The sequence below is a fragment of the Muscardinus avellanarius genome (assembly GCF_963383645.1).
Source record: "Muscardinus avellanarius genome assembly, chromosome: 16".
In the NCBI taxonomy this organism is placed as follows: Eukaryota; Metazoa; Chordata; class Mammalia; order Rodentia; family Gliridae; genus Muscardinus; species Muscardinus avellanarius.
This window is the reverse complement of record NC_137802.1, coordinates 56,027,258-56,049,450: the sequence shown is the minus strand read 5'-3', so window position 1 is coordinate 56,049,450 and position 22,193 is coordinate 56,027,258. Positions and strand designations below refer to the sequence as shown.

Here is a 22,193-nt window from a genome sequence, read left to right as displayed (position 1 = left end):
TTTGCAAGACTTAATTTTGCAATAGCTGTATTTCTTTATAATCTTTCCTCTTTTTTTCCCCATTTATTTATTTGGTGCTAGGGATTGAACCCTGAAGTGTTTAGCCTCTGAGCCCTACCTCACCTCTTTTGTGTTACTGGGGATGGAACCCAGGGGCATTCTAACTTTAGCTACACCCCAGCACCCCCCCCCCTTTTTTTTTTTTTTTTTTTTGGTGGTACTGGGGTTCCTGGAACCCTTCTATCTTCGGGCTACACTCCCAGACACCTATTTTTTAAATATATTTTTTATCTGGAAAGAGGGTCTCTTAAGCCAGCAAGGCTGGCTTCGAACCTGTGTGATCCTCCTTTCTCCACCTCCCAAGCATGGGGATTACAAGCGTGTGTCACCTCACCCAGCCTTATTCTACTTTTTTTTTTAACAGGGTCTCACTGAGTTGCAAAGGGCCTAAGTAGCTGAGGCTGTCTATGAACCTGGATTCTCCTGTCTCAGCGTCCCAAATGCTGGGATTACAAACATTCTCCACCACACCCAGCACCCCAACCCTATTTTTTTTTTTTTTTAATTTCAAAACAGGATCTCACTACGTTAGGTTTGTTTCTCCTGAGAACTGGGATTACAAGCATATACCACCACAACCAGCTTATTTTGATGACTTTAAGCAGTACTGTACTAAGTATCATTGAGAATGTAGTACTTGAGACATTTAGTATTCATATAGAGTAAAAAACTTAAGTTTTTATTTTTATGGTACTGGGGATTTGATCCAGGGGTGTTCTACCTCCGAGCTATACCCTCAGCTTTGTGTTTTTACACTGGGAATAAAAGTTGAATTTCTGTCACCCATTTAATGTTTTGTTTTTGATGATGATTGTTAAGAGAATAACCAAAGTCCAGCTGTTAAATTCTTTAGCCAGATATGATACATTTTAGAAAATGATATGTCAAGTAGCTGTAACATGGCATTAATTGAATAAAGTAAAAGTACATGCAGTGTCTTGCAGATAGAGATTGATGTTATTGTGCGTTTTTATTGTGTGCTTCTCTGTTTTTTTACAAAACCCTTCTCTACTTTTAGGTTAAGACAAATCTAATACATACTCATTGTTAGACTCCAGGAAAAAGACACCACTCATAAAACCTCTTAGATTTTCATCAGGGGCTCTTTGTCACTCTTAATTGGTCATGCTAAAAGGGTGGATTAATGAGTCCGACAGATACCTGCCCTATATGAATAACAAATTTCAATCTCATTGCTGTGCTAATCATTTTATGCCCTATACCTGGCCTTTTCAATGGGGAAAAACAGTTCAGCAACTAGCCTTGCTTCATCTCTAGGGTTACTCCAACAGGTATCCCAGAGTCCCGCTTTGGGGAGAAGGGGATCCACCACTGTAGCTCCTCTCTTCTTTCTGTCTGTGGGATGCATTTAGCTCTTAGATTATATCCGAACAGCAAAGATCAGATGGAATCCATTGATAAGCTCTATTCTGTGCTTGGGGGAACTTAGGTTCTCTTTCCCTTTTACAGTTTTTCTTTTGTAGGCAGGTACGATATCTGAGTCATACTCCAGTTTTCTGGAAACACTAATAGGGTAAACCACTGCAGTAGTGATCAAGTTTAAATTACATGTGGATTAACATTTTTAAAGTGTTACTGTGTCTACAGCCTTTTAGAGTGCAGATAAGGATTCTTAATTGTCTTAAGGAAGTATGAAAGTATTTATGGAGCTCAAATAAAACTATAAGTGTGAGTTTTGTTTTTCTTTTTCCAGATGTAGTACTAGGAGTGGAGTTAATATTTTAAGCCCTTTTTATTTGAGAATAGATTAACCTACTTTCCCAGTTACCCAGCTCTTGAACTTCAGATTGCTAGTAGAACTTTGTGTGTGTGTGTGTGGGGGGGGTCTGGGATGGAACCCAGGGACATTTGACCTTCGAGCTACAACCCCTGCCCTATTTTTTTTTTTCTTCTTTATTTTGAAACAAGGTCTCGCTAAGTTGCTGATGGCCTCACTTAAGTCGCTAAGGCTGTCCACAAACCATGATCCTCCATTCTCAGTCTCCCGAATGCTGGGATTACAAGTGTGTGCCACCATGCCTGGTTTAGATCATAGGATTTCTCAAGGGCTCTAACCAGATCCCTCTTGACTATCTCCTTCCTCCTTATTTGCCATGGAGTGGCTTCTTGGCATACCCATCTGATATTTATGGGCTCCATCACAATATGCTTCTGTATTCTTGACCTTCCTGTGCTAAATATTTGCCTACTTTGTGGGCTGATTACTCCCAGAAAATTTAGGTTCATCTATATAAACCAGTATGATTCACATGAAAGATTAATATAATTTAGGCTAGGATTGGTGTTACATTCTTGAAATCTCAGTATTTGGGAGGTTAAGACCAGGAGGATTTTCAGGTTGGAGGACAGCCTCAGGCATTTAGCAAGTCCCTAATTCAAAATAAAAAGGGCTGGAGGTTGTTGTAACTCAAAGGTACAATGCCCCTATGTCTGATCTCCAGCAACAAGTAAATAATAAAAGAACTTTGGATGGGTGTGACTGAATGGTAGAGTGCCCCTGGGTTCATTTCACAGTGCTACCTACACACACACACACACACACACACACACACACACACACACACACACACACACGGTTAGTGGCCTTTAACATTTACAAATATACATATATTCCCATCTGTGTACATAAGAAATAAGATAGGCTGTTTAGTTGGCTATTAGTGGTGATATTACTGGCGAATTTCCTTAAATGATCCTTCTTTAAAATTTTTGTTTCAAAATTAGATTTTGTTAAAGAATGGAAACATTTTATTTTGACAAGCATCCTAGTAGTTACATCTCTTATAGTCTCTATAAAAACCTTAATCAAAAGGATGTTCAAACTATTACTGGCCAAGGTGCCTTATAGAACATGTAGATATATGAATCAAACTTCTACCATAATTTAATGCTAAAAACTGTATTTTAAGTTAACCTAAAATTACCAGACATTCTTGACATTAGTGTATACCAGAAGGAAAAAAAAAAAAAAACTGGTTTTCATGTTAAAAGGAAATTTATTTCATCTAAAGAAGAACTTCTGAGATCTAGAAAACCTTTTATATGCCCGGAGTCACACATTTGCTAATTAATACCAACCTGAATACTCCCCCTATTGAATCCAGAATCTTTGGCCTCTGAGCTACACCCTCAGCCACCCCAGCACTATTTTCCATTCTTTATTTTGAAACAGGGTCTTACTGAGTTGCAAAGGCCCTCACTAAGTAGCTGAGGCTGGCCGTGAACGGCGATTCTCCTTTCTCAGCCTCCCAAATGCTGGGATAACAAGCATATGCCACCATGCCTGGCTGGAAAACTGCCTTTTTGAATAATATTTTTATGGGTGTGCTTGTTATTTACTTTGGTACTGGAGATTTAACCTAGGAGCATTATGCCTCTGAGCTACATCCCAGCCCTATTTTATTTTTTGTTTTGAAACATGGTCTCACTTCGTTGCAGAGGGCCTCCCTAAGTTCCTGCAGCTGGCCAAGAACCTGTGCTCTTTTCATGTCTTATCCTCCCAAGTACTGGGATTACAGGTGTTTGCTACCAGTCCTGGCTAAATTGCTTTTTTAGGATAGATTTTTAAAATTGTATTAGAGCTGGGCATGGTGACTCCTGCCTCTAATCCTAGTACTTGGGAGGCTGAGATCGACAGATTACAGGTTTGAAACCAGTCTTAGCAACTTTGTGAGACACTTATTTCTTAGTAAAAATAAAATAGGACTTGGGATGTAGCTCAAACATAGAATACCCCCTGAGTTTCATCTCCAACACCACAAAAATAAAGATTGGTATTAGAGGTTTGTCAGAAGATATGAATATCCTTCTAGCTCTTGCTGCTTAATACCATGGTGAGTTTGTTTGTGGAAAGTACGATTATCAAAAGTAGTTCAGCAATACTTAAAATAGAATTCCAGCCTCAAAATATTAGCTCTTGAAATGTGAGGGTAGCAATTACAAGATCTTTAGAATATCCCAAAGCAAGTTGAAGTATAAGAAGACAAGCCATAGCCTTTCCCTGATATTTCAGCAGCTTTATAACCATTGGATAGCTGCATTTGTGGCTTTACTACCCTTACTTTAGAGATATACCATATGATACACTCATAGTTCACTCCTTCCCTCCCTCCCTCCCTGAATCCAGGGGCATTCTACCTCTGAGATACACCTCCAGCCCCCTTTTTTTTTTTAACTTTTTTTCTTTTTCTTTTCTTTCTTTTCTTTTCTTCTTCTTTTTTTTTTTTTGTATTGGAGATGGAACCTGGGTCATTCTACCTCCGAGCTACACTCCTAACCCCCCCCCCTTTTTTTGGTAGGTCTGGGGGATGGAACCCAGAGGCGTTTGACCTCCGAGCTCACCCCCTGCTCAATTTTTTTTTTTCTTTAATTTGAAACAGGGTCTCACTGAGTTGCAGAGGGCCTCACTAAGTACCTGAGGCTGTCTGCGAACCACGATCCTCTGTTCTCAGCCTCCCAAATGCAGGGATTACAAACTTGCGCCACCACGCCTGGCCTATTTTTTATTCTTTATTTTGAAACAGGGTCTCACTGAGTTGCAAAGGGCTTCACTAAGTAACTGAGGCTGTCTTCGAACTATGATCCTCCAGTCTCAGCCTCCCAAATTCTGGGATTACAAGGGTATGCCACCACGCCTGACTCTCCGGCCCCATTTTTATTCTTTATCCAGAAACAGGGTCTCACTAAGTAAGTAAGTCTGGCTGAGAACCTATGATTGTGTCTCAGCCTCCCAGGTACTAGGATTATAAGCGAGCACAATTATCCTGGGCACATCTGCCCTTTTTGAGCCTAGTAAATATATAATTTGTTTAGAATATTAGGATTTAAACCTTTTCATATTCTTGTGTATTTACCTTATTTTATATTCTAAACATTTTTTTATTCATGTAGCCTTAAGATAGTAGTGTGAGGTAGATTCATTTGAGTTTTGTGTGTGTGTGTGTGTGTGTGTGTGTGTGTGTGTGTGGTACTGGGGGTGGAACCCAGAGGCTTTCTACCTCCGGGCTATACTTCCAGCCCTATTTTATATTTTATTTTATTTTGAAACAGGGTCTCACTAAATTGCTGAAAGACTCACCAAGTAGCTGAGGCTGGCTTCGAACCTGCGCGATCCTCCTGTCTCAGCCTCCCAAACGCGGGGATTACAAGCGTGCGCCACCATGCCTGGCTTCATTTGGGATTTTAATTTTGTTTTCTACCAAATAATAGCAACATATGTTGTTATAGATAAGCGAGTACACTTTTCCAGGCACTCAATAAACAAAGTACGGCTTTTGGAAACCAGGTTTCTACTACCATACACTGTAGAGTAAATGGAAACTCACTACATTTAAATTTCCTCTTAGTTTTCTTGATACTGATGTTACAGTATCCTTCTAGACCCTTAGCAGAAGGTTCATATTACTGTGTAATTGTTTTACTATACTTCTGTTCCTTAGGATTGTTAGTCAGTTCCCAGTCAGGTATTTACTATTGTTAGTGTGGAAAATATTTGGATTCCTTGTTCCTCTTTCTTCCAAAGCAACAACTAATTTTCCTAATTTTTTTCCCCTCAGTCATGTAAGATTTTTAAGTTGGTCCTGAAAAATATTAGGTGCTTCATGCAAATGAAATTGTGCTTTTCAGGCCAGGAGTATTATTAGGCAAATGTTGATGTGTATTTTACTTTTATTTTTATTCAGATTGAATCTGTTTCTCAGCCACTGGAAAACCATGGTGCCCCTTTAGGTCATATTTCAGAGTCATTGTCTACCAAATCATGTGGAGCACTAAGACCTGTCAATGGAGTTATTAACAAGTAAGTTTTATTACTTCTACTTCTTATAATTAGTAGTTTTCTTAAAAGTGAGTTTGGGTTTCTCAGTTATCTACAGCCAGGAATGGTCTTTTTTTGGGGGGGGGGTCTGGAACCCAGGGACATTCTACCTCCGAGCTACACCCCCCGTTCTATTTTCTATTCTTTTTTTTTTTTTTTTTTTTTTTTTGGTGGTACTGGGGTTCCTGGAAGCCCTTCTACCTCCAGCCTACACTCCCAGACCTATTTTATATTTTTTTGAAACAGGGTCTCTTAAGCCAGCGCGGCTGGCTTCAAACCTGGGCGATCCTCCTGTCTCCGCCTCCCAAGCGCGGGGATTACAAGCGTGCGCCACCACGCCCGGCCTATTCTTTATTTTGAAACTGGGTCTCACTGAGTTGCAGAGGACCTCACTAAGTAGCTGAGGCTGTCCGCGAAGGTCCTCCAGGTCTCAGCCTCCCTAATGCTGGGATTACAAGCATGCACCACCACGCCTGGCTCAGGAATGGTCTAGTTTAAAGAAAGCAGAACCATATTACTTGCCGGGCATGGTGGAACAGGCTTGTAATCCCAGTACTTGGGAGGCTGAGACATGAGGATTGTGGGTTCACTTTCAGCCTCAACTACTTAGACCATGGCAACTTAGTGAAACCCTGTTCCAAAATAAAGAATAAAATAATAGGGCTGGGGGTGTAACACAGAGGTATAATGTCCCTTGGTTCAATTCCTAGTACTGCCAAAAAAAGTAAAGAAACCTTATCACTCATTAATATTTTGCGTGCCTTCTACTATAGTAATTATATTTTAATTAATATGTTCATGTATTTTCCTTTTATCTATCATGGCCTAAATGGGACTGGGCATGGAGAAAAATAAAAGGTCCTATTGTACATTATTATGACTGGTCTGTCTTGGAGGAATTTCTCAAAGAAATTTATAAATGCCTCTGTTGTAGAACAGATTGGCTCCTTAAAAGTTTTGTTTATAAATTGTTTTTTTTACAAAGGCTCACAAATCCCTTGAAGTAAACAATATGTATGTAGCACTAGAAATGAAGATTCACAGAAGAACTAATTCTAAGGCATCTCATTAACATTTGCAGATTATTATCGCACCAATTGCAGTTTTCTAGTCTGTCTGTCTGTCTGTCTGACAGGAGGATCAGCAGCTTCAGCTACTTAGTGAAACTTTGTTTCAAAATAGACAGACTGCTTAGGCCCTTTGCTACTTGCCCTTTGCAACTCTGTGAGACCCTGTTTCAAAATAAAGAATAAAAAATAGGGCTGGGGGTGTAGCTCCCAGGTAGAATGCCCCTGGGTTCTGTCCCCAGTACTGCAGAAAAAACCAAACAACAATAAAAGCTTGAGTTTAGCCAGCATGATGTCATACACCTGTAATCCCAGTACTTGGAAGGCTGAGACAAGAGGATCCCAGGTTTGATGACAGTAGAAAGATTCTCATCAAACCAGCTAGACCCTGTTTCAAAATAAAGATGTTAAAAAATAGGGCTGGAGATGTCGCTCACAGGTAGAATACCTCTAGGTTCCATCCTCTTCCTCTCCAGATAAAATAATATAAAACTTGAGTTTATTAATCTTTGAAATTTTCAAACCTAATCCAGTTGATGTGCTCCAAGAACCTTATGAATCATAAGTACAGACACCACACACACAGAGATTAGTAGGCATTAACATCTGGAGATGATTTTTTTCTGTTATAATGTTTCTATCTAAGAACATTTGCTGGTGAGGCAGTTGGGCCAATATTACAGACTTTGTTTCCTGTTTTTTCTGAGAAGTGAATATTTTTCTTCTTTCTTGTGTAGTCTTCAGCCTGTCTTAGCAGACCATGTTCCCAGTGACAGCTTTGAATCTGAGGAGCAATTACATAAAAAGCAACGACTGACTCTAGTTTCCTCATCATCTGATGGCACCTGTGTAGCAGCCCGAACACGTCCTGTACTGAGCTGTAAAAAACGGAGGCTTGTTCGACCCAACAGCATCATTCCTCTTTCCAAGAAGGTCAGTACCATTGAGACTTGGTCACTGTCAAATAGTGAGCCAGGTCCTCAGATAGATGAACCAGCTAATCTCTAGCCAGTTTTGACTGATTTAACTAGTGTTTTCCAAGCTTGTAAAGGGGGGGGGGGAGCGAGCGAGCACAAGAAGGGGGGGTCGGGTTGGTCTGTCTGGAGTTGGCTAAAAATCTTGTGCTTGGTGATTTTATTTGGTTTTGAGGTTTTTTTTGGTTTGTCTTGGTACTAGAGATTGAACGCAGGGGTGATCTACCTCTGAGCTACACCCCCAGCCTTATTTATTTATTTATTTATTTATTTATTTATTTATTTATTTAATTTATTTTGGAAATGGTCTTGCTAACTTGCTAAGAGCCTCACCACGTTCCTGAGGCTGGCTTTGAACCTGTGATCCTCCTGTGTCAGCCTCCCAAGTGCTGGGATTACAGGCATGTACCACCCAAACCTGACTGAAAATCTTGTTTTCCAAAAGCAATGGATCTGGTGATTTCTCAGACCCATTTAGATACTGTTGGCTTCAGCTTTGTAATAGAAATTGGAGACTAGAGTTTAAATGCTGCTATCAGCACTTTGAAAGGAGGCTGTGCTTTCTCACCTGCAAGTCACCATGTCCAGTCCTTAGTCTCAAAATGAATCTCCATTTAAATTTCTGGTGTTGCCGGGCGTGGTGGTGCACGCTTGTAATCCCTGCACTTGGGAGGCTGAGACGGGAGGATCGCACAGGTTCGAAGCCAGCCTCAGCTACTTAGTGAGGCTTTCAGCAATTTAGTGAGACCCTGTTTCCAAATAAAATATAAAATAGGTCTGGGAGTATAGCCCAGAGGTAGAAAGCCCCTGGTTTCCACCTCCAGTACCATAAAAATTAATTATTAATTTCTGATGTTGCTAGACCTGTGTTTATCTTCATGAGGAAATTGGAGATAAATGTACAGCTGTAGAAAACTTTGGATTGTTGATTCTTCAGTTGGTTTTATTCCTAAACATAATACCCCAATTATAAAACTACTCCCAGTTTTATATTTTTATATTTCTTATATTTATATTTTTATATTTCAGTTGGTTTTATAGTGGGTGAGATGGTGAATATTTGTAATCCCAGTACTGTGGAGGCTGAGACAGAAGGATGGCAGATTCAGGCCAGCCTCGGCTACTTTGTGAGACCCTCTGCAACTTAGTGAGAGCCTGTTTCAAAAATAAAGAATGAACATTTGGACATGGTTTCACATGCTGTAATCCCAGTATTTGGGAGGTTGAAATAGGATTGCGGTTTGCAGACAGCCTCAGCTACTTAGTGAGGCCCTTTGCAACTCAGTGAGGCCCTGTTTCAAAGTAAAGAATAAGCCGGGTGTGGTGGCGCATGCTTATAATCCCTGCGCTTGGGAGGCAGAGACAGGAGGATTGTGCATGTTCGAAGCCAGCCTTGCTGGCTTAAGAGACCCTGTTTCCAAATTTAAAAAAAAAAAAATTATATATATATATATATATATTAGATCTGGGAGTGTAGCCCGGAGATAGAAGGGTTTCCAGGAACCCCAGTACCACCAAAAAAATAATAAATATAATAATAATAATTATAATTATAATAAAATAGGGCTTGGGATATAGCTCAGAGGTAGAATGCCCCTGGCTCTAACCCAGTATTGGAAAAAGAAAGACAGAAGTTAGTGCCATGCAGTGGTTAAGAACATAAACTTTGAAGATGATACACTTAAGTTTGAATTATGGAATGCCAATTAATTGTTTAGATAGTTAACACCAGTCTCACCCCTACTCCTTTCCAAAGTCTTACAGGTCTCATAGGGTTCTTTGAAGATTAAGAGAAATGTGTTTAACAAGCATATTGGGGTCTCTGGCTGAAAAATTCCTAGGATAGAGCGGTTGGTACTTCTCTCATTAAATATTCTAATTGGTAGAGACAGAAAACAAATCAGTAGATAAACTGTATAGTATGTCCTACAGCAGTAAATTACTGGGGCAGTGGAGGGGAATATAAAAGAATGGGAACCTCAGATAAAAAAGAGGTACAGGAATTAGGCTTTAAGATTTTCCAGGTGGTGCTGGGGGTAGAACCCAGGGGCTTTTCTACCTCTGGGCTATACTCCCAGACCTATATATAATTTTTTTTTTTATTTGGAAACAGGGTCTTGCTAAGTTGCTGAGATCCTCTCTCAGTAGCTGAGGCTGGCTTCAAACCTGTGTGATCTCCTGTCTCAGCCTCCCAAGCTCTGGGATTACAAGCCATGCACCACCACGCCCAACTTTAATAACTTCAGTTTTTTTTGGTGGCACTGGGGGTAGAACCCAGAGGCTTTCTACCTCCGGGCTATACTCCCAGACCCATTTTATATTTTATTTGGAAACAGGGTCTCACTAAGTTGCTGAGAGCCTCACTAAGTAGCTGAACCTCACTTCGAACCTGCACGATCCTCCTGTCTCAGCCTCCCAAGCACGGGGATTACAGGCGTGCGCCACCACGCCCGGCCCGGCTTTAATAACTTTAAAAGATGGGAAAAACACTGAAAAGGAGTGACTAATAAAGTATGGAAAGAAACAAAGTGTGGTTTGAGGGAGGAAGGAAAAAAGGAAGGGAAGGGAGAGAGGGAGGAAGGAAGGAGTTTGAGAGAGGAGGAAGAGTATGGTTGTTTATGTCACATGCTGCAGAAATTGAGAGCAGGTCTCAGACCTACCAGAGACCTTGGTTGAGCAATATGGTAAACGGAAAAGAGCTAGTTTGGAGTTGGTTTAGCAGAGAACGGGACAGAAAGAATTCAAGTAACCATTATAAAAAATGCTTTTGAAGAATGTTGCTGCTGTTTAAAGGAGACTTATTTGAGTGTGTGTGTGGTACTGGGGATGGAACCCAGGGGCATTCTGCCTCTGAGCTACACCCCTAGCCCTATTTTTTATTCTTTATTTTGAAACAGGGTCTCACTGAGTTGCAAAGGGCCTCGCTTAAACTGCGATCCTCCATCACACCCAGCTCTGAAGGAGACTTTTTTGATACTTTCGATTGAGCTACCTCTGAACTACCTCAATGACTTCCCCAGCTATTTTATTTATTTTAAATTTAATTATTATTATTATTTTTTTTTAGGAACTAGATATTGAAACCAGGGCCATTCTACCTCCAAGCTACACCCCCAGCCCTATTTTCTTATTTTTTATTTTGAAACAAGGTCCACTAAGTTGCAGAGGGCCTCACTAAGTAGCTGAGCCTGCCCTCGAACCAAAGATCCTCCTAAGCATTGGGATTACAAGTGTGTGGTACCACACCTGGCAAATACACACTTTTGAAAGTACATACAAGCCGGGCGTGGTGGCACACACTTGTAATCCCCGCGCTTGGGAGGTGGAGACAGGAGGATCGTGCAGGTTCAAAGCCAGCCTCCCTGGCTTAAGAGACCCCTTTTCCAAATAAAAAGTATAAAATAGGTCTGGGAGTGTAGCCCAGAGGTAGAAGGGTTTTCAGGAACCCCAGTTACCACCAAAAGAAAAAAAAAGTACATATAAAATTTTTAAAAACATCTGAGGCAAAAGGAGTAAGCATAAAAGTAGAAACCCTTAGGTTGCAGTTCTAGTTTCTAAAACAATCATTCCAACATATTCTAAAGTGAGCAAGTCAAAGAAATAAATTGATTTTGGGAAATAATCTATTTACTAAATAGAGCCAAATGCTGGGGCTCTGTCAAAACTGGAATTAAACTCCATTTGCTGTATATGGGTTGCTTGTTTTGTCTCACGTGGCTCTTTATTAGATGCCCTCAGTGGTGTCTGCAGCAGGAGTGAGCATCTTGCTTCACCTGACGTGCTGAGTTTGTCAGGCAAATTTATTCAACAGAAGTATTGTGTGCCTATTGTTTTCCAGGTATTCAAGGCAGCAAGAGATTTTCACTGATGTATACTTCTTGACTTCATGGCAAGAACTAGATAGCCAAGAAATTAAGATTATCCATTTTCTGATATTAATTAGTGGCAATTGAGTTCACATTTATTATGGTAAAATTTGCTTTCCAGTTTCTGAATAAAAGATTTTGTTAGAATTACATTATTTCTGGATTAATTCAAATTACCTTTGTAATTGGACTCCCTCCCCCCAAGAAAGATAGTATTTGCTAGTATATTTACCAGAGTATAAGATATAAAACATAAATATTTATGTCAATATTAGTGTCCCACCTACTTATAAAATTATGTGTACTTTGTTCCAGAACCAAAAAACTCTCTTGAAGGAATACATCTTTCCTATTACTACATTTTTGAGAAACTACCAGCTTAGTTGAATCACAGCTAGAATGCACATTTATAGCACATTTCTTTTTGCTCCAAAGGCTGTTTTTATTATTACTGGTAGATCTTAAAGTGAGACTTAAAGGGTCTAGTAAGGTAAACTTGTTAGAAATAAATGGGAATAACCTAATCGTAGTTAATAAAAGGACTGAAGCACCAAAGTACTGATTTTAGTTTTAGCTTTGATATTTTATGGTTTTGGCAGGGAACGATCATAAGCTATTTTTTTTTTTAAGTAATAAACCTGGAAATAGTTTATGTTGAAAATGGATTGCCACAAAAAAGACTGGAGGCAGAAAGAGACTAGTAATCTGGAAGAAATAATAGTCTATGGGCTCTAAAACTCTAAAGATGGAATAGATTTTAAAGGTAGTCCTGAAAGGAGTAGCAGTCCCCGTATGATACCATTATACTCCAATACAGACTACAAAATTCTAAAGCCAGAACATTGCCAAACAATGTTAGGAGATTTTTTTTTTTTTTTTTTTTTTTTGTGGTATTGGGGTTCCTAGAAACCCTTCTACCTCCAGGCTATACTCCCAGACCTATTTTTATATTATTTTTATTTGGAAACAGGGTCTCTTAAGCCAGTGCCGCTGACTTCGAACCTGCGGGATCCTCCTGTTTCCGCCTCCCAAGCGCGGGGATTACAAGCGTGCACCATCACGCCAGCTGAGGAGATTACATATTTAAAAGAATTACTATTAAAGGCAATTAAAAAATTTCAAGGGTATATTAGTGGCAGGGGCCTGTAATCCTGGTACTTGGGAGACTGAGACAGGCACAGGTTCAAAGCCAGCCTCAGTAACTAGGAAGACCCTGTTTCAAAATAAAAAAGACCTGAAGGTATAGCTCAAGATAGAATGCTCCTCAGTTCAATTCCCAATACCAAAAATTAAAATAAAGGGTAGTCCTGAGGAATAATCTCCAGGGTATTATAGGTAGTTTATCAGAGTTGGGTGGACCAAAGGCTTTGAGAATTGGAAAGTGATATTTCCTTGGAAAGGAGTAAACCCATGGAGAACATGGTGTACTTTCCCAGTTGTACACTTTCATTGGGTATTAGGACAGATAATTATAAGATGCCTATATTGCTGTTTATTGATTTTTCATTACTTTAGGAATCTACTGTGGTAGAAGTTAGTCATTAAGCCATTCAGGTTGCTAAGGACAGCCTTAGCAACTAGTGAGACTCAATAACCTACTGGGGTTTTTGTGGGGGGGGTACTGGGGTTCCTTAGAAACCCTTCTACTTCCAGGCTACACTCCCAGACCTATTTTTATGCTTTTTATTTGGAAACAGGGTCTTTTAAGCCAGCACGGCTGGCTTCGAACCTGCACAATCCTCCTGTCTCTGCCTCCCAAGCATGCTACCACACCCGGCAAATAAATTATATATATATTTATATATATGGATAGTGGTACTGGGGTTCCTGGAAGCCCTTCTACCTCCGGACTACACTCCCAGAACTATTTTATACTTTATTTTTGGAGACAGGGTCTCTTAAGCCAGCGTGGCTGGCTTCGAACCTGCGCGATCCTTCTGTCTCCGCCTCCCAGGTGCGGGGATTATAAGCGTACGCCACCACTCCTAGCTGAAAATTTTTTTTAAGTGGAATTTTTATATATATAACATATGAAATAGATGTTTATAATTTAAACATTAATTGAGGTATTGAGAACAGTGATTTTTATTTATTTAATTATTTTCCAGTGCTGAGGATGGAACTCGGGACTTCTACCTCTTGGCTACACTCCCAGACCTATTTTACATTTTATTTGGAAACCGGGTCTCACTAAGTTGCTGATAGCCTCATTCAGTAGCTGAGGCTGGCTTTTAACCTGTGTGATCCTCCTGTCTAAGCCTTCCAAGCGCAGGGATTACAAGTGTGCGTCACCACACCCGGCAAGAGCAGTAAAATTTTTTAAATAAATTTACCACCAGTGTAGGATTGCTTTTAATTTTTTGAAGCAAAGTTCTTTTATAAATTAAATTATGATACAAATACTATTTTAGAAAGGAAGTAGTTTTATGCTTGGTTATTAGAGTAGTAGGGATTGAATGTGAGTGGGAATCTGCCATTGAGCTATATATCCGGCCCTTTTTTATTTATTTTTTGTTTTGTTTTGTTGGTAGTGGGTTTGGAACCCAGCCTTTATTTTATTTTTTTTGCAACAGGGTCTCACTAATTTGTGGGGAGGGGGGGTTGGCTAAGAACCTACAGTCCTCCTGTCTCAGCCTCCCAAGTACAGGTATTACTATGCCCAGCTTCCTTTTGTATTTTGAAACAGGGCTTTGTTAAGTTAGTGCTCGCTGGCCTCAAACCTATGGTCTTTCTGTCCTAGCCTTCCAGGTAATTTTACTTAGCACCATATTTGCATATAGAATTAGCTATGGGAGCTACCCATCTTATGAAATGATTGACTAAAATGGTTGTTTTTCAGCCAGATGTGATGGCACATACTTTTAATCTCAGTACTAGGGCTAAGACAGGAGGAACCCAAGTTCAAGGCCAGCCTCAGCATGTCCGGAGACTTATCAACCATAAAATAAGAAATAGGGATGGGTGTGTTGCTCATAGGTAGAACAACCCTGGGTTCAATCCTCAGTACAATAAATTAATTAACTAATGGTTTTCTTTTGTGCTAATATCCAGTTGCACTTTAATAATAATATCCATCTTTGTTACTAATGTACCCTTGAAAGTTTTGAATTGCCTTTAATATCCTTTTATTTATTTTATTTTTGTGGTACTAGGGATGGAACCCAGGGGCATTCTACCTCCAAGGTACTTACCCTACTCTATTTTTTAGTCTTTATTTTAAAATACGGTCTCACTGAGTTGCAAAGGGCCTCCCTACGTAGTTGAGGCTGTCCGCGAACCAAGATCCTCCTGTCTCAGCCTCTAAATGCTGGGATTACAAGCATGCGCCATCACGCCCAGCTCTTAAAATTTTTTTTGGAAAGTGTCATTTCCTAACATTGTTTGACAGTATTCTGACATTTTAGTCTGTGTTGGAGTATAAACTATCATAGGACTGTTGCTCTGAGTTATGTTAAGGGAGAGAGAAAATGAGAAGAATATGAGAATGAGAGAGAAAGAGAGAGAGAGAGAGAGAGAGAGAGAGAGAGAGAGAGAGAGAGAGAGAGAGAGAGAGAGAGAGAGAGAGAGAGAGAGAGAGAGAGATGTGTGTGTGTGTGTGTTCAACCTAGGTACATTCTACCTCCAAGCTATACCCCAGTCTTTTTTTTTTTTTTTTTGAACAGGTTTGTTTTTGTTTTTTGTTTTGCGGGTCTGGGGATGTAACCCAGGGGCATTTGACCTCTGAGCTACACCCCCTGCCCTATTTTTTGTTATTTATTTTGAAACCGGGTCTCACTGAATTGTAGAGGGCCTCACTAAGTAGCTGAGACTGTCCACGAACCGTGATCCTCCAGGTCTCAGCCTCCCGGATGCTGGGATTACAAGCGTGCGCCACCACGCCTGGCTCTTTTTAACAGTTTTCTAAGGCTCATTTTTAAATATGTCTTCTCTTACTTCATTAATCCTGTCAGCACTTCAGCATTTTCTGTTTTACTGGTTATTTTAAAGACCAGTTCTTGACTATTAATTACTTCTTCCTGCCTTCAGTATTTGTTGAAATGTTTAGTTTTTTTCCTCATGTGATAGTAGCATTTCCTTTTTTAAAACCAGGCATGGTGGCACACACCTATAATCCCAGTATTTGGGAGACTGAGACAGGAAGATAGCAGGTTTGAGGACAGCCTCAGCAATTTTGCAAGGCCCTCGGCACCTTAATGAGAATCTGTTTCAAAATAAAAATAAAATAGGGCTGAGGATGTATCTCATAGAATGCTTTTTATGTTCCATCTCCCGTAAACACACACACACACGTCAGAAGTTAGTCTCCTCCCTTCCCCCCCCCCCCCCCCCCAGTACTGGGAATGGAACCTAGGAACATTCTACCTCCAAACTACACCCACAGCCCTATTCTTTTTGCATTTCTCAGATTTGTTTCCTTTTCCTGTGTTCTGTCATGTTTTAATCATCACCGTCATGCTGCAGTAGGGGTAAGGTGTAGCTCAGAGGTAGAATGCCCCTGGGTTCAGTCCCCAGAACCAGAAAAACAATAAAATTAAACAAATGAAAGGTAAAACTAGACTTGGTGGCTCATGCCTGTAATTCTGGTACTTCAGAGGCTGAAAATAGGAAGATCACAGGTTGGAGGACGGCTTCAGCAAGTAGTGAGACTCAACCTAGTGAGACCCTGTTTCATAATAAAATCCGAGATAAAATGTCCCTGGGTTCAATCTCCAGTACACACACACACACACACACACACACACACACACACACACACACACACACACACACACGGTGTGTTTTACAGGGGTGATGCAAATACCTGGTTGGTTGGTTTTGGTGGTACTGGGGTGTCTGGAAACCCTTCTATCTCTGGGCTACACTCCCAGACCTACTTTTATACTTTTTTTAAATTTGGAAACAGGGTTTCTTAAGCCAGTGCGATCCTCCTGTCTCCGCCTCCCAAGCATGGGGATTACAAGTGCCACCACGCCCGGCTCCACCTGTAATCTTAGTACTTGGAAGGCTAAGACAGGAGGATCACTGTGCCCAACTTAGACAGTATTTCAAACTAAAGAATAAAATAGAGCTGGGAATGGTGGTGTACATGCTTGTAATCCCAGCATTTGGGAGGCTGAGGTGGGAGGGTCACAGTTTGTGGACAGCCTCAACTACTTAGTGAGACCCTTTACAACTCAGTGAAACCTTGTTTCAAAATAAAGAATAAAAAATAGCATTGGGGGTGTGTGTAGCTTGGTTGCAGTGTGTCCCTGGATTCCAACCCCATTACCGCCCAAAAAAAAAGAATAAAATAGGGCTGGGGATGCAACCCAGAGTTAGAATGCCCCTGGGTTCAACCCTGTACTGCAAAAAAAAAAAAAAGAAGAAGAAGAAGAAGAAAGATTCCTTAAATCACTTTGAAGGTCAGTGTATTAGAGGAATGGAAATGGCTTGTTAGCTTTGTCGTAGCTATTTAACAGGATACTCTGAGCTGGCCACATGCTAACATTTGGGAGACAGAAACAGGAGGATCTTGGTTAGTGGCCAGCCTCAGCTACTTAGTGAGGCCCTTTGCAACTCAGACCCTGTTTCAAAACAAAGAATAAAAACTAGGGCTGGGGGTGTAGCTTGGAGGTAGAATGCCCCTGGGTTTCACCCCCCAGTACTGGTGGGGGGAAACAAGAAGGTATTCTGAGTCTTTGGATAACAAATGAGAAGCTGGATTTTTGTTACATGCTGAATTTGTTTGGCTTTTCACAGGTTCACCGGAACAGCACAGTCCGCTCTGGCTGTGACGTAAATCCTTCCTGTGCTCTGTGTGGTTCAGGTAGTGTCAGTACCATGCCTCCTGAAATCCACTACGAAGCCCCTCTGTTGGAACGCCTTTCCCAGTTGGACTCTTGTGTTCACCCTGTGCTAGCATTTCCAGATGGTAAGAAAGACCACAAATGAGACTTAACAGGCTTCTGAGTGATAGAAAACAGTCAGGGTTCTTGTTCAGCTTGTTGACTAACTCTAAACCTATCATTTCTGTTAACAGTTTTTTTCTTAGAAATTTTCTGTGGTGCTGGGGATTGAACTCACGAACATTCTGCCTCTGAACTATACCCCAGCCCTATTTTGCTTTATTTTTTATTTTGAAACAGTTTCACCAAGTTGCTAAGGCTGGCTGGAAACCTCTGCTCCTCCTATTTGAGCCTCCCAAGTACTGGGATTACAAGTTTGTGTCACCACGTCTGGCTAAAATGTTTTCTTAGAATTTTACAGAATGCGCCGGGTGTGGTGGTGTATGCTTGTAATCCCAGCATTTGGAAGGCTGAGAGGAGGATCTGGGTTCACAGACAAACAGCCTCAGCTACTTAGTGAGGCCCTCTGCATGCAACTCAGACCCTGTTTCAAAAGAAAGAATAAAAATGAGGCTGGTGTGTAGCTTGGAGCTGGGCTCCATCCCCAGTAGTGCAAAAACAAAAGAATTTCACAGAATGGATAAAACAAGCCAGGCGTGGTGGTGCAGGTTTGTAATCCCTGTGCTTGGGAGGCTGAGACAGGAGGATCACACAGGTTTGAAGCCAGCCTCAGCTACTGAGTGAGGCTCTCGGCAACTTAGACCCTGCTTCCAAATAAAGTATAAAATAGGTCTGGGAGTATAGCCCAGAGGTAGAAAGCCCCCGGGTTCCACCCCAGTACCACCCCCCCCAAAAAAAAAAATTGGATAAAACAGATGCACCAAACCAGAAGGTGGCACAATATGATTGGCAACTTGCTTAGAAATTTCCTCTCACTTTTCAGTGTCTAGGAGGGGCCCTGGAGTCAGTTTCCTCCAGCCTTAGGTAACTTGGTTCATTATACCTTAGAATATCTTTAAAAATATGTTGTCTGAGCACACACTTGTAATCCCAGTATTTGGGAAGCTGAGACAGGAGGGTTGCAGGTTTGAAGACAATCTCATCAAGGAGTGAGACTCCTCAACCTACTGAGACTGTGTTTTAGAATAAAACTAAAATAGAGTTGAGGTTTTAGCTCGGTGGTAGAATGCCTCTTGGTTCAATCCCCAGTATTTGGGGGACTGAGACAGGAGGGTTGAAGCTTTGAAGACCGTCTCAGCAATAAAGGGAGATTGAACGACCTAGTGAGACCCTGTTTCAAAACCAAAAGTATTGGGGGTATAGCTCATTGATAAAATGCCCCTGAGTTCAATCCCCAGTACCACAAAAATAAATTTGTTTACCATGATGTAAACCAGAGTGGGCAACAGTGTTTAGTTATATAGCAGTTTTCTTGCATATTTATATGCATGGATCCTCTATGTTGGTATATACAGCTTTAAAGTTTACCTACCTGATCAGTCTCTCTACCAGTTCTCCTTTCCCACCTCCCTGTTCACAATCTTTTCTCCAGCTTGACGAAAACAGGCATCATCTTGAGTTTCCTGTGGGTCTTCCCCCAGAGCATAAGAACCTAGGACTGGAAAGACACCAAACAAAGGACCTATTGTAAGAGTTCATACCTACTGAAAAAATCACTAAGAGTTAAATGGGGGGAAAAGTTTTAAGGGCTGGAAGTGTGCAGCAACTTTGCATGAATGAGGCCCTAGGTTCAGTTCCCACCACCGCCAAAAAAACTGAACATGGTAGCCGGTTGTGGTGACTCACATCTGTAATTCCAGTACATGGGAGGCTGAGAAAGCAAGATCTCAGGTTTGAGGGTCGCCTCAGCAAGTATTGAGACTCATCAACCTAGGGAGACTGTTTCAGAATAAAACTAAAATAGAGGTGGAATGCCCCTGGGTTCAATCCCCATTACTACCCCCCCCCACACACACACACACAAATGGTCTGGGTGTGCCTGGTATGGTGACTTGTGCCTGTGATCCCAGTTCATGGGAGACTTAAAAGGGGGATTACAGATTCAAAACAAAAATTAAAAAGGGTTGGGTGAGAGATAGAACACCCTTATAAATAAGTAAATAGTGGGGCTTTGATTTCTTTTTCTTCCTTTTCTCTCTCTTCTCGCTCGCTCTCTTTTTTTTTTTTTTTTTTTTTTTTTTTGGTAGCACTGGGGTTCCTGGAAACCCTTCTACCTCCAGTTTACACTCCCAGACCTATTTTTATACTTTTTTGTTTGGAAACAGGGTCTCTTAAGCCAGAATGGCTGGCTTCAAACCTGCGCGATCCTCCTGTCTCCGCCTCCAAGCGCGGGGATTACAAGCGTGTGCCACCATGCCCGGCAGGCTTTGATTTCTTAACGCCTTATGTTGGAAATGTACAGGAGAGCCGGGCGTGGTGGCGCACGCTTGTAATCCCCGCGCTTGGGAGGCAGAGACAGGAGGATGGCGCAGGTTCGAAGCCAGCCGTGCTGGCGTAAGAGACCCTGTTTCAAAAATATAAAATAGGTCTGGGAGTGTAGCCCTGAGGAAGGAGGGCTTCCAGGAACCCCAGTACCACAAAAAAAAAAAAAAAAGGCCTTACTCACCAGGTGAGGTGGCGCAGGCTTGTAATCCCTGTGCTTGGGAGGCAGAGATGGGAGGATCGCGCAGGTTCAAAGCCAGCCTCACTGCCTTAAGAGACCCTGTTTCCAAATAAAATATAAAATAGGTCTGGGAGTGTAGCCCGGAGGTAGAAGGGTTCTATCCCCAGTACCACCAAAAAAAAGGGGGGGGGGCCTTACTAGTGCACCACCTGCTGGCCAGGAAGATGGATGCTCTTTAGAGAGCTTGCCAAACTGCATGAGTCTTGGCTTCTCAGCAGGAGGAGGAAGTGAGCATTACAGAACACCCAAGACAGTGTGTTTGAGAAGATGGTGGAAAGTAGTGAGTCGAAAGCTGGACGTTGTGGCACATGCTTATAATCCCAGCACTTGGGGAGCTAAGACAGGAGAATCACAGGTTCACAGGCAGCCACAGCTACTTAGGCCCTCTGCAACTTAGACCCTGTTTTCAAATTAGCCCAGAGGTAGACTGTCCCTGGGTTCCATCCCCAGTATGCAAAAATAAAATAAAAGGTTATGAGGAACTATCAAGTAAACCATGGAATATCAGGATTCCCCCCCCCCCCCAGTACTGGGGATGGAACCCAGGGGCATTCTACCTCCAATTGACATCCCAGCTCTGTTTTTTATTCTTTACTTTGAAACGGGGCTCACTGAGTTTCAAAGGGGCTCACTAAGTTGCTGAGGCTGTCTGGAAACCTTGATCCTCCTGTCTCAGCCTCCCAAATGCTGGGATTAACCGTGTGTACCACCATGCCCGGTTGGAATACCAGGATTTGGTGGGCCTGAAGGCGAGATTTTATTCACCTTTTTTTTTTAATAGTAACTTAAGCTGGGCATGGTAGTGCACGCTTGTAATCCCAGCATTGGGGAGGCTAAGACTGGAGGATCGCAGTTCGCAGACAGCCTCCGCTACTTAGGCTCTCTGCAACTTAGTGAGACTCTGTTTCAAAATAAAGAATTAAAAATAAGGCAGGCAGCCGGGCGTGGTGGCACACGCCTGTAATCCCAGCATACAGGTGGCTGAGACCTGGAGGATCGCGGTTCGCGGACAGCCTCAGCTACTTAGTGAGGCCCTCTGCAACTCAGTGAGACCCGGTTTCAAAATAAAGAATAATAAAAAAAAAAAAAAATAGGGAAGGGGGTGTAGCTCGGAGGTAAAATGCCTCTGGGTTCCATCCCCAGACCCGCAAAAAAAAAAAAAAAAAAGGCAGTGGATATAGCTCGGAGGTCAGATGCTTCTGGGTTCCATCCGCAGACCTACAGAAAAAAGAAAAGAAAATAGTAACTTAAGATGGCGTTAGTAATCAGCTTTATTTTGTTCTTAGTTACCTACCTGATAAAGAATTCTGTACCTTCTTCCCTGATAATAGCTCTTTAGCCCCATTGCCTATGCAGATATGGACCAGGGATGTCAGCTGAGTGGATTCCTAATGTTTCTTCCATTTCGTACCCCTTTGTTTGCTTACTTTTCAGGTCCTGTATCCAGACTGTTTTAGGTTTTCCACTCTGCATATCCTGGGTGCTAGTGTCCTTCAGTTAAAGATCCTGAACTTAGACCAACAGTGACCATGAGCTTGTGTTTGTTCATGGACTGAGGGATTTTACTGGGTCCCTGTTCACTCGTACACAGAACCAGTTAAAGTGCAGCAAACATCTGGTTATTTCTAGCAGGCTGAGTCTCTTAAAAAGTTCATTATCCTTTTTTGGGAGGGTGGTACTGGTGATTTCTCCCAGGGTGCTATACGTTTTGAGTTACACCCACAGCATTTATTTATTTATTTATTTATTTATTTATTTATTTATTTATTTATTTATTTATTTATTTATTTATTGGTGGTACTGGGGTTCCTGGAAGCCCTTCTACCTCTAGGCTACACTCCCATACCTATTTTATACTTTTTATTTGGAAACAGGGTCTCTT

At 41.5% G+C, this 22,193-nt stretch overlaps 1 protein-coding gene across 5 annotated transcripts in view; it reads left to right on the top strand.

Annotated features, from left to right (window-relative positions):
• KANSL1 (KAT8 regulatory NSL complex subunit 1) overlaps positions 1-22,193 on the top strand; it is a gene marked incomplete at both ends in the record, with an annotated part of 129,339 nt that overhangs the window by 92,320 nt on the left and 14,826 nt on the right. For all 5 annotated transcript variants that reach the window (XM_080712960.1, XM_080712959.1, XM_080712957.1 and 2 more), the window contains 3 exons: positions 5,763-5,878; positions 7,701-7,896; positions 17,543-17,714. In XM_080712960.1, the coding sequence (XP_080569086.1) occupies positions 5,763-5,878; positions 7,701-7,896; positions 17,543-17,714 (484 nt within the window). The remainder of the gene's footprint in view (positions 1-5,762; positions 5,879-7,700; positions 7,897-17,542; positions 17,715-22,193) is intronic.